Here is a 13,458-nt window from a genome sequence, read left to right as displayed (position 1 = left end):
TTCTTATAAAGTTATCTTACTAGGTTATAATGGTAGAAAATTAGTTAATAAATCTTGGAAGGACAAACAGGAGGGAAAAGTGAGAATTTAGTGTAAAACTGAGAAAAATATACCTACATATACAGTTTAGTGACCCTTTAGTTGGTAATTATTTATCAAGTACCCATGTAACTCATTACATTGCTTGGCATGTAGAAACCATAAAATAGTGTAATACGGTCTCTGACCAATGCTTTGCCATCACAAGGCAATATTGTGACAAACTGCTAAACTGACAAAAATGTATGGTAGATGGTACAGAGCAAATAGAAATGTTTACTTATATTATCAAGATGGGATCTGAGAGGGAGATTAGCCAAGCTTTAGGATGCCCACTTTGGTGGCAGAAATGTGAAGGAAGGGGACAGATTAGAAATGAGGAAGAGAAACTTGGAAATTCATGAAAAGAAGAGATGGTCTAAGAAAATTTCTACCACACACAAAGTGAGAACATGTCAAGAATCATATAAAATCTACAGTGTTTGGAACCTAGAGGGAAAATACTTTTTTTAACTTAGGTAAGTGTTTCTTAGCCAAGGTACTCATAACAATCACCTGGTTTTGTTGGGAACACATTTTTCTTTTTTCTATTTATTTGTTTATTTATTTATTTTTAAAGATTGTGTTCATTTATTCACGAGAGACACAGAGAGAGGCAGAGATATAGGTAGAGGGAGAAGCAGGTTCCCTGTGGGGAGTCTGATGCGGGACTCAATCCCAGGAGCCCAGGATCACGACCTGAGCCAAAGGCAGATGCTCAACCACTGAGCCACCCAGGCACCCCACGTTTTTTTTTCTTTTAAAGATTTTACTTATTACAGAGAGAGAGAGAGAACATGCATGAGCAAGGAAAGGGCCAGAGGGAGCAGCAGATTCCTCGCTGAGTGGGGAACCTGACATGGGACTCAATCCCAGGACCCTGGGATCCTGACCTGAGTTGAAGGCAGATGCTCAAGTAACTGAGTCACCTAGGCACCCCTGGAACACATATTTCTATTCCCCAATCTAGAGATTTTGATTAACAAGGTCTGAGGTAAGGTTTAAGCATAAGTCTTTTTTAAAAGCTTCGGAAGTGATTCTAATTTTCAATCCACCTAGTTCCAGAATCAAAGAGTTGGTATGATTAAATATTCAGATGTTTTCATTTTGTATGAGATTCATAGACAAGGTTGACATTTTTATTGAAATGCCATAATCTTAACGATTAGCAATAGGCAATATACCTCAGAATATAAGATTCTAAACATTTGATATCTTAAAATTAATAGATTACTCAAATAATATCTTACAGCTTTTGAGAGCTCCTGGTCCAGTTCAAGAATCCTGTCTGAAGATCCTTCCAACTGCTGTAATTCATACTTCACATTTCTCAGCTCATTCTGCTTCTTACTTAGGATTTCTGATTTTAGCTCAATTATTCTTCCCAGTCCAGTTTTCTTATCCCTTATCTCATCTATCTGTTCTTGTTTCAGAGTCTCTTTTTCTGCAAAGTCATTCTACATATGAGAAGAATGAGCATTAACAATTTTTTTCACTGAACAATTTATTAATAAAGTTTCTTAAATGCAAAATTAACACATGCACACTAAGGAAAATATAGCAAAGTAAAAAATATAATGACTATCAACCAGAGAGAATTATTAGTAACTACGAGCAAACTTTTTCTTTATAATCACCTTTAAAAAGAAAATTTGGAAGACAAATACTGTATGATCTCACTTATATATGGAATTTAAAAACAAACCCAAAAAACAAAAAAACTCATAGAAAGATTAGATTTGTGGTCATCAGAGGCAAAAGGCGAGAGGAGAGAGAATTGAAGGACAGTGGTCAAAAGGTTCAAATTTCCAGTTATAAGATTAGTAGGTACTATGGATATAATGTATACCATGAGGACTACAGCTAACACTGCTGTATAATACATAGAAAAGTTGTTAAGGAAGTACATCCTAAGAGTCTCATCACAAGGTAAATATTCTTTTATTGTAACTACATGAGGAAATGGGTATTAGTTGAACCTATTGTGGTAATCATTTCACAATATATGTAAATCAGTCCATCATGACATATGCCTTAAGCATATAGAGTGGTATATTTTTTTAAATTTATTTTTTATTGGTGTTCAATTTGCCAACATATAGAATAACACCCAGTGCTCATCCCGTCAAGTGCCCACCTCAGTGCCCATCACCCAGTCACCCCCACGCCCCACCCACCTCCCTTTCTACCACCCCTTGTTCATTCCCAGAGTTAGGAGTCTCTCATGTTCTGTCTCCCTTTCTGATATTTCTAGAGTTGTATATGTTAATTATTTCTCAGTAAAACTGGAAAAAGAGAAAAGAAATTTAACTTAAAATCAAATTTAAAACATAGCCTGTATTTTCTTCATATTTTTATCCTTAAAAAAACTGAGGACAAACATTATATGGTCTCATTCATTTGGGGAATATAAATAATAGTGAAAGGGAATAGAAGAGAAGGGAGAAGAAATGGGTAGGAAATATCAGTAAGGGAGACAGAACATGAAGACTCCTAACTCTGGGAAATGAACTAGGGGTGGTGGAAGGGGAGGAGGGCAGGGGGTGGGGGTGAATGGGTGATGGGCACTTGAGGGGGGCACTTGACGGGATGAGCACTGGGTGTTATTCTGTATGTTGGCAAATTGAACACCAATAAAAAATAAATTTATTATTAAAAAAAAAAACTGAGGAAAGTTGCTTCCATAAAGTTTTGTTCTATCTCATATAGATTATATCCTAACACTAACCTGAAAATCTGACAAAACTCATTTTGTCAGAGGTCCACCCAAAAATTAAAACTATAATATCACTAGAGAATCTGACACAAACAAAAGAATATAGAAGCATTTACCATCAGTTGGCTGGCAATTTCTGCTTCCCTTTCTTGCCTCTCTCTCACAAGTTTGTGAAAATTTTTAATATGTCTTTCACTGAATGGTCCACGCTCAAAGCCGTCCAATTCTAGCTGTGTTGCCAAAGATTGAATTAATGAATCTCTAGCTCGGATATGTTCTTGATGCCGATCTGCTTGTAGCTGTAGACGACCTTTAAAAAACACAACCATAATGATTCTATTTTCAACTGGTTTTTTTAAAAATGAAAAAACCTGGGGATCCCTGGGTGGCACAGTGGTTTGGCGCCTGCCTTTGGCCCAGGGCGCGATCCTGGAGACCCGGGATCGAGTCCCACATCGGGCTCCCGGTGCATGGAGCCTGCTTCTCCCTCTGCCTGTGTCTCTGCCTCTCTCTCTCTCTCTCTCTCTCTGTGACTATCATAAATAAATAAAAAAAATTAAAAAAATTTAAAAACCTGTACATTCATATGCAGCTATAAAAAAAAACAAAACACAACAGAATCTCTTATAGCCTTTACCCAGATCTCCTCATTGGTAAATGTGGTATTGTGACATAATAAGAAATACATATTTGGTCTTTGTCCCTGCCTAACACAAAACAACCAAAACTCTTAGAATTTCTGAGTGATACAGGTGAAAAGAGCATCTTTTGTTATTCATTTTAAGTCCTTTTCAGCCATACTTGAGTTTATTCTAATGAGGTGACTCTTAAAAGGATGAGAGCTGGTTGTCAAAAGAACTATGTGATTATAGAGTAGGAATTTTCAGTATCCACCTTCTCAACTCTACAGAGCAGCTGAAGATTAATTCAATCACCAATGATTTATCCAACCATGCCTATATAATGGAACTTTCCCATAAAAACCCTGAACAACAGTGTTCAGAGAGCTTTCAGGGTGGTGAGAACACATCAAGGTACTGGTTCATGACTCCAGACAATTAGTCTCAAGAGCTGAATTCTGTCTGCTGAGAATTGGAGAATTAAATTACTTGGTATGGAAAAACCCACACATCTGGTGTCAGAATTGTTGTGAGCAGAAAAACAGGCTGCCGCCTCCGTTCCCGCGCAGGCCCCGGGGGCGCCGACGGCCCGGCCCAAAAAAAAGAAAAACAGTATTTCCTTTAGTAATATTTTGTAATACTATAGCATAATTTCACAGTCAGATAGATATTGACACTGATACAATTCATCAGTTTTATTAGATTTCCCCAGTGTTACTTTTATCTGCTTGTGCATATTAAGTTCTATATGACAGTGAACATAATACAGTTCAAATACCACAATAAACTTTTGTAACCATAAGGTTTTATAACTGTAACCATACTTGTTACTTTTTTTTACCTTTTTTTTTTTTTTAATAAAAACTTTATTTGAGAGACAGAGAGAGAGAGAGAGAGCAAGCACAAACAGGGGGAGGTAGAGGGAGAGGGAGAAGCAGGCTGTCCACTGAGCAGGGAGTCCAATGTGGGGCTCAATTCCAGGACCCTGGAATCATGTCCTGAACCAAAGGCAGACGCTTAACTGACTGAGCCACTCTGGTACTCCTGTTTTTTGCCCTTGTCCCTTTTATAACCATAACCATACTAAACCTCCTGCCCCTCCTCCTACTCAGTAACCCTGGCAATCACTTATCTGTCCTCTGCTTCTAAAATTCTGACATTTCAAAAAAGTTATATAAATGAAAACATACTGTAAAAGCCATCTTTTGAGATTGTCTTTTTTCACTCAGCATAATTTCCTGGAGATTCATCATTCATGCAGAAAATGCAAAGTTGGAAAAAAGACCAAGTTAACATTTTGTCCTACCCTGCTCAACAAGCAGTTCTGATTTTTCCTGATTGAGAAGCCTTGATTCTTTATTTAACTTTTCCAGTTCACGCTGACAGTCTACCAGTCTCCTTTCTTTCTCCCTTACTGTTCTCTGGTGATTGTGATATAAGTCATTTAGTTGCTCATCAGTCCCTTGAAAAACCTGTGTAGAGAACCAAAATAAAGAGCTTTATTGAATAAATAGAAGTTATCACTCTAAGGTACAAAATATGAAACAAAGCTTATTCAAAATCCTTTCTTTTAACACATACATGGAAGTCACACAAACATCAAGATTTGTATTTTTTCCGAAATATGAGTGGCAAATGGATTCAAATAAGGCTCATTATAATAATCTCAAAATTCTGAAGGAGAATAAAATTCTACCACCACAAACCTTTTCCATTTTCTGTTCCAGTTCACTATTATCTTTCTCCATTTGCTTCTTTCGGCTATCCAAGGCTTTAATTTCATTGTCAAGTCTCATTATTTTAGAGAGATTTTGTTCAATTTCTTTTAGACGATTCTGAAAATAAACCAATACTCTACATAAATTTCACTACAGTTTATAGTGGAAATGAATGAAAAGAATAAAGATGTCCTGGGCTAGATACTTAGTAAAAGTGATCTCTCTCATTTAATGCTAATAATGCTGTAAGTTATAGGAGGCACTGAGAAACTGAGGATCAGAGACATTAAATAATTTGCACAACTTCTCAGAGCTACTAAAAAAAAATCAGTAATTAAAACACCACTTCTAGCTCCAAAGCCCATGTCCTACCCTCAACACCTCCCACAAAAGTCATTCATTCACTGGGTAGAGTCACATTATGTAAAGTACCACATTATAAAAACTTAATCTTTAACAGGCTCATTTATTTAAAAAAAAAAACAAAACTACTGAGTGGGCGAGAAACTCATCATGAGTCACAAGTGCATTCTGAGGCTGAAGGCAAAATTTAGACAGAAAACTATATTTTGATTCAAAGTCTGCTCAAGCGCAGAGAATTCTGAGCAAGTGAAGTGTGACAGATGATCTCACTGGCCTGCTTCCAGGGACAGTTGGTTGCCTGATCTCCTAGGAATACTTAAAACCAGGCTCAGAGTGTTCTTTCCTTGGACTGACACTGAGGATACTCTTCTAATGTTTGCCTCTACAATTCCAAGGCTGACCAATTCCTCTTCTGAGAAGGGGTGCCTGGGTGGCTATGTCGGTTAAATGTCTGACTCAGTTTCAGCTCAGGTCATGATCTCCCAGTTGTGGGATCGAGCCCCAATCAGGCTCTGTGCTCAGTCTGCTTCAGATTCTCTCTCCCTCTCCTCCATACTCTTGTTCTTAGTCTCATTCATATAAAATAAATAATAAAATAATAAAATAAAATAAAAAATAAAAAATAAAAAATAAAATAAAATAAAATAAAATTAAATTAAATTCTGGGGAGGAAAAAAACCCTAATTTTAAAAACTGCCACACTAGTAGAGTGCTTTTATATCAACTTTAGCTTTCACTGGTGTACCTAAATACACCCTTAATTTCAATGTCATTTAATAAAGTTATAGTAATACCATATCTTGTGATTTGTATATTAACATGTAGCATGTAATCACCATAAAAACAGGAACTTTGTTTAGTAATGCATCCCCACACATGAAATTGGTGCTATGTTATTAGCTAAATCAAAGGAATAATTTTACCGATTATAATTCATAGCTATCATTGCATCAATGCCTACTATATTGAAGACATTGTTTAAGATGCTGCTATACATTCACTCTAACCCTTACGAGACTACTAGCTAAATAGGAGACTTGGAGGACTCAATGTGCATGAAGTCACATTTTTAATAATGTGAGGTAAGATTGGAGGCAGGGTGGTGTCGCTGCTAACACTATAGGCTCTGGGTACTGGAACAAGGTAAATCTCAACTTTATCTTGCACCATATAAAAAATTAACCTGAAATTGAGCATATACTTAAATGTAAGAATGCAAACTATAAAACAGAGAAGAAAATTTTTGTGATTTTGGGTCAGGCAAAGATTTCCAATTAGGAAACCAAACAAACTGTATGAGGAAAAAAGGATAAACTTGATTTCATCAAAATTAAAAACTGCTGCTCTTGGAAAAGCAGTTAATAAAATACAGTATTTGCAAAACACATACATGATAAGGGCCTATATCCACAAAAAAAGAAATCCCACAGCCAAATAAAAGACAAAAATCCCATTTGAAATAGGCAAATAGGGGATTCCTGGGTGGCTCAGCAGTTTAGTGCCTGCCTTTGGCTCAGGGCGTGATCCTGGAGACCTGGGATTGAGTCCCATGTCGGGCTCCCCGCATGGAGCCTGCTTCTCCCTCTGCCTGTGTCTCTGCCTCTCTCTCTGTATCGTAAATAAATAAATCTTAAAAAAAAAAAAAAGAAATAGGCAAATATCTGAATGATACTTAGCAAAGAAGATATGGCAAACACATAAAAAGACACTTAACATCTATAAGCATTAGAAAAAAAATAAATAAAAATTATGATAAAAAAAAAAACATTTGCAGATACTACCATGCTATAATGGCTACAATAAAAAAGACTGAAAATACTAAATAGTGTGAAGGATGAAGAGCAACTTCACTCTTATATGTTGTTAGCAGGACTACAAAATGGTACAATCACTTTGAAAAGTAGTTTGGCAGCTCATAAGGTTAAACATACACTTACCATACAACCTAGCAACCTACCACTAGGAAGTTACCCAAGAAATTTGAAAAGATATCTTGAAAAGCCTGTATACCAAGTTTATAGCAATTTTATTCCTAATAGCTAGAAGCTGGAGAGAGACTATTATCCATCAACTAGGGAATGAAAAAATTATAATATATCCACACAATTTATCCTCAACAGTAAAAATAAATTAACTACTCATACATGCAATACAGGTAAGTTAAAAAGATTTAAAAGATTATGCTAAAAACCAGAAACAAAATGCTATCTAATACATGATTCCATTTATATGACATTCTAGAAAAGGCAAAACTATGACTTAACAAATCAGTGGTGGGATCCCTGGGTGGCGCAGCGGTTTAGCGCCTGCCTTTGGCCCAGGGCGCGATCCTGGTAGACCCGGGATCGAATCCCACGTCGGGCTCTCGGTGCATGGAGCCTACTTCTCCCTCTGCCTATGTCTCTGCCTCTCTCTCTCTCTGTGTGTGACTATCATAAATAAATAAAAATTAAAAAAAAAAAAAAAAAAGAAATTAAAAAAAAAAAAAAAAAAAAAAAGAACAAATCAGTGGTTACCAAGAGCTGAGAGTAGAGGGAGGGGACGACAAACAAACTTCAGAGAACTTTTTTGGGATAATGTGAATGCTCTATATCTTAACTGTAGTGATGGTTATGCTACCGTATGCATTTGCCTAAACTATCAAATTACGTACTTTGCAAAAGGTGGATTTTACTATATGTGAATTGTTTTTCAATAAATCTGACTTAAAAAAATATGGACTTAGGATTTAGTGAAATCTGGACTCAAATTCTGGTTTCACACCATAGGAACATCTGTGCAATGTGAACATCTGTGCCTCAGTTTTCTTGCCTATAAAATCTCATAGGATTACTACAGGGCTTATTACACAGTGCATTTTAAAGCACTCTTATCCGTGACTAGCATATCATAGACACTCAACGAATGGGACCATTCATATCACTTGTGAAAAAAATTCTGTGTTCTGAAAAATGTCTTTTGAGCAGTTTAACAAAGAGACCAGACTGATTCTTAAAAGCCCTGGATATTAACACCTCAGCTATGGTACTACACTCAGAAACTTGTCAGCTTCTATTACTGTCTTTTGTTGGCATTAACCTTATCTGGGCTTGGATCTATTTTGACACCTCTAGTGACTTCATTCCTTAAATCCAGCCAGTCCACCATATCCTGAATATCATTTCTTTGAAATCTGTTTTTTTTTTTTCTCAATTTTCATTCCAGTGTAGTTCACATACAGTGTTATATGTATATGTGTTTCTGTTCAGTCCCTGCAGCACAAAACCCAGGTTCTATTCCCAGAGCACACCACCTGGTAAAAGAAGCCAGGACAAATACAAAGACAACACAAAATGTAGCAGTATTTAAAGCTTAGGTGTTAGTGTGAAATGAGACCATGAGCAAGTTCAGGTATCCAAGAACCATGAACTTATGTGTGGAAGAATACACAAACAGGCCAGAGGGTATTTTTTGAATTCAAAAACAAGTTTCCCAAGGCGTTTCCACTGAAGGCAAAGAAGGGCCAAGGTCAGGACAGATTGTGGTGGGATGAGAATAAAGCAGTATGACAGAATTCCTAAAGAAAGAGGGAATCTATAAAAAATGAGAAGCATGAATGCAGTATTGAAATGAAGCGGGCTTCTAGAGGACTCCTGGGAAGGTGATCGGACTCAAACTTTATGTTTAGTTCCACGAAGGAAAGAAACCTTGTACGTTAGAGCTAAAACCAAACCAAACAAAAACTTTGAAATCAACCACTTAATAAATATTTTCTGAACCACCTGCTATGTGCCAGACACTGGGATAGGCTATGAGGACTCAGAGAATAAAAATTAAACCCAGGGAGAACTAATCAAAACTAAACACAAATAAAGAAACAATATATATATATGTAAGTGATGAATCACTAAATTCTACTCCTGAAAGCAACATTACAGTATATGCTAATTAACTAGAATTTGAATAAAAACTTGAAAAAAAAAAAAGAAACAATACCTCACTATTTGTTACAGCCTTAGTTAGAATCCTGGCACCACTCAGCAAATGCCAGTTGTTATCTGTTTGCCATATCTTGATATTCATTCCTTTACAATGTTGTTTCTACCAAATGGATTTTCTTGATACTGTTTAAGAAAAGTTTGTTTTTCACTGCCTCTCCATCTCTAATTACCCACTTATTCATAGTCAACAAAATCATATCCCCAATTCATTCCTCTCTGGCCAACTCAGACAGAAATTCTCTTTCTTATTCCTTAGAGGTCTTACACCTGTCTCTCTCTGCTGTATGTGTGCCTTTCTAACCAGTCTGCTCCTAAAGAAGGTAAAATGTGTTCCAGTATCTTGGGAATTACCACACAATATCTATACACGGTAATCAGATAGCTCATTCTAAAATATCATTCTTACTTTCATACTTTCATTTTTCACTTATCATTCATACTTTATCATTCTTTTGTCTATTAAACTAAATTCTAAACCCAATGGTTCTCCATAATCTGACTGCAATTCCCTCTCACTCATTTTACCCTGGTTTACTTAACCCAGGCTCTTCCTCACATGATCCTGTTTAATAAACTGTATGTGTGAATACAGACATATAAAAATGTAGATGTAAATACATTTATACTGTATATATACATAAAAAGAAAAACTGCAGGTAGCCTGTATCTGGAAGGTCAGAAATGAGGAGTAGGAAGATTATCTCTTACTTTTCAACTCATATTTTTTCCATAATTTTTTTCACTGTGAGCATATTAGTTTTAAAAGAAAAAAAATACAAACATACATAAAATGCCTTCTACTCAAGTCAGTTTGATTTTTCCCCATTTTTTAAGGAAGAGTTCAGCCATCTCTCCTCCTTTGAAGGCTTTGTGACCAATTTCTATTCAAGACCATCCCCCTCTTTTCTAACAGCTTTATTGAGATAGAATTCACATATCATTAAATTCACCTGTTTAAAGTGTACTGATTTTCAATGCTTGTTAGTATATTCATAGAATCGTGCAACCATTACCATAACCGAATCTTAGGATGTTTCAACTTCCAAAAGAGAAACTGTGTCAATTAGCAATCACTGTTCATTCCATTCTACCGTCTACCCAATGCAATCATTAATGTATTTTCTGTCTCTATAGTTTGCCTATTTTGGACGTTTCAAATAAATGGAATCACATGACATACAGTCTTGTGTAATTGGCTTCTTTCAATTAGTGTGTTTTTGAGGTTCTTGCCTGTTGCAGCATGTATCAGAACTTCATTCCTTTTTATGGCTGAATAATATTTCAATGTAAGGTTATGCCACATTTTATTTAGCTAACGGTTTCCATTTTTTGGCTATTATGAATAATGCTGCTATGAACATCCCTATACAAGTTTTTTTTGTAGATAAATTTTTTTAAGTTCTCTTGGGTGTAAGATTCTCAGGAGCAAAAATGCTGGATCAGGGATCCCTGGGTGGCGCAGCAGTTTGGCGCCTGCCTTTGGCCCAGGGCGTGATCCTGGAGACTCGGGATCGAATCCCACATCGGGCTCCCGGTGCATGGAGCCTGCTTCTCCCTCTGCCTGTGTCTCTGCCTCTGTCTCTCTCTCTGTGTGACTATCATAAATAAATAAAAAAATTTTTAAAAAATGCTGGATCATATGTTAACTCTATGTTTAACATTTCAAGGAATTGCTTAACTGTTTTCCAATGAGAATGCACTATTTTACATTCCCACCACCATATATGAGGGTTCCAATTTCTCCCTATCCTTATCGACACTATTGTATGTCTTTTTGATTTACAGCTATTCCAGTGGGTGTGAAGTAGTATCTTACTGTGGCTTTGGTTTGTATGTTTGTGATGAATAATGGTGTCAAATTTCATGTGTTTTTGGACAGATATATACCTTCTTTAGAAAAATATCTATTTAGATCCTTTGTACATTTTCAAATTGTTATTTTTTTTATTACTGAGTTATGAAGAGTTTCTTACATATTCCGGGAAAAAGTCCCTTTTTAGATAGATGACTGGCAATTATTTTTTCCCATTTTGTGTCTTTTTGCTTTCCTGATGATATAGTTTGCAGAGCAAGTTTTTTTTTTTTTTATTTTGAGGAAGTCCTATTTATCCATTTTTCTTTTCTTACTTGTGCTACAGCCACCACACCTTTTGGCTCCTAAAGAATCTATATTTTAAACTATATTATTTGCATAGCTCTTTAAATTACTCCTCTGTGATCCTAACTATCTTCTTAAAAAGTATCCTTGTTTCTCCAAATAGATTTTAAGTTCTTTAAAAGCAAGGTCCAAAGTTTTGGCCTCTTCATCCCCAAGAGCAACTGCACAGTGCTATGCAAAAAACAATATTCACTAAATAATGCAATAATGTCAATGGATACTGAGAATCAAAATCAAAGCTTTTCTAGTTTACAATCCAAAAATCTGTATCAGGCAGTTGGAGGATGGCAATGAAATAGGAGGACCCTAGGCTCACCTCATCCCACAAATACAAGTAGATAACTATTAAATCATCTTACGTACCCCAGAAGTCTATCTGAAGACTGGCAGAACAAACTCCACAGCTAAAGGTAGAGAAGAGGTGACACTGAAGAAGGTAGGAAGTGTAGAGATGTGGTTTGGGAGAAAAGGGATTATGAGCCCTGGGTGAGGAGGGAGCTGCAGTTGCAGAGAAGAGTGAGGAAACAGACTAACATACAGGGTAGCACACAGGGAAAATGGATCCCCAGAGCGATCGGCTTAGAAAGCGAAGAGGGCCTGAATTTTTTGAGTTCTTGCAAGCAGCCTGGAGTTTCAAAGTGTTTGACTCTAGGAAAGCTCAGAGAGCCATGAGGCTGCTCTTGGAGAAAATGCTGGACAAACAGCCAGTAGTCATATACCGTGGAAAGAGCAATCTAAAGAACACCTGGGGCACACAGTGGGGAGGTTAGTTGTTCATCTCAGAACATGTCCTAAAGAGGCAATGTTCATTCAGGGATTGGTCCAGAAACAAAGGAATTGGCATTTCCCTCCCCAGCCCTCAGGGCCATCTGTAGGAACCAGCAGAGCCCTGACACTCAATACCTAACTTATACCAAGCTACACACAGCCTCCACACTCTAGTGGAACCTCCGGTCCTTGTCACACTCATCTCAGTCCCAATGTAGCAGGTCTCCTCCCCCAAAACACTGGCCCAAATCTCTGCCAACACCCCATCTCCCAACTTGGGAGTTTTGCAAAGCTTCAGTTCTAGTGGCGGTGGTGACAGATCTCATTTCACAAGCAGATCAGAGTACACCTAGTTAAAACATGCCACAATCAGGCCAGGGACCCACCATTGCCCACAATAGGCAAAGACAGCCTCTGCAGATGACTGACTGGCTTGAAGGATAAAGCAGCCAGGACACAAAAGGAGATCACATGAAGCATACATAGGAGATGCTCCCAGAAGGGTCAGGCCCCATAGAACAGGGGACACTATATGGCAGGGCACTACAGGACCTCTTCTTCATAAAGCCATTACTCTCAGAAATAGGAAACATAGCTGACTTTCCTGACACACAGAAACAGGCAGAGAGATAGACAAAAATGAGAAGACAGAGATATTTCTCCCAAATCTAAGAAGAGGACAAGGCCACAGCTAAGGATCTAAGTGAAACAGATATAAATAATATGCCTCTTGGGAGAATTTAAATAAATGATCATAAGGATATGCACTGGACTTGAGAAAAGAAGAAAAGACAATAGTGAGACCATTAACACAGAGTTAATGAATAACATAAGCAAATATAAAGAGCTCAATAAATGAAATGAGAGGGGCACCTGAATGGCTCAGTAGTTGACATCTGCCTTCAGCCCAGGGCGTGATCCTGGAGTCCCAGCATTGAGTCCCACACTGGGCTCCCTGCATGGAGCCTGCTTCTCCCTCTGCCTATGTCTGTGCCTCTCTTTGTGTGTCTCTCATGAATAAATAAATAAAATCTTTAAAAAAATAAATAAATGAAAT

General features: G+C 37.1%; 1 protein-coding gene across 3 annotated transcripts in view; it reads right to left on the bottom strand.

The window, feature by feature from the left end:
* Positions 1 to 13,458, bottom strand: part of RAD50 (RAD50 double strand break repair protein) — a 230,072-nt gene that overhangs the window by 49,297 nt on the left and 167,317 nt on the right. For all 3 annotated transcript variants that reach the window (XM_038552121.1, XM_038552122.1, XM_038552120.1), the window contains 4 exons: positions 5,121 to 5,249; positions 4,721 to 4,886; positions 2,911 to 3,104; positions 1,329 to 1,535 (listed from right to left, as the gene is read on the bottom strand). In XM_038552121.1, the coding sequence (XP_038408049.1) occupies positions 1,329 to 1,535; positions 2,911 to 3,104; positions 4,721 to 4,886; positions 5,121 to 5,249 (696 nt within the window). The remainder of the gene's footprint in view (positions 1 to 1,328; positions 1,536 to 2,910; positions 3,105 to 4,720; positions 4,887 to 5,120; positions 5,250 to 13,458) is intronic.

Source organism: Canis lupus, chromosome 11 (genome assembly GCF_011100685.1).
Source record: "Canis lupus familiaris isolate Mischka breed German Shepherd chromosome 11, alternate assembly UU_Cfam_GSD_1.0, whole genome shotgun sequence".
NCBI classification, from domain to species: Eukaryota; Metazoa; Chordata; class Mammalia; order Carnivora; family Canidae; genus Canis; species Canis lupus.
Note: the sequence above shows the minus strand (reverse complement) of the source record. Positions and strands in the feature narration are given on the sequence as shown.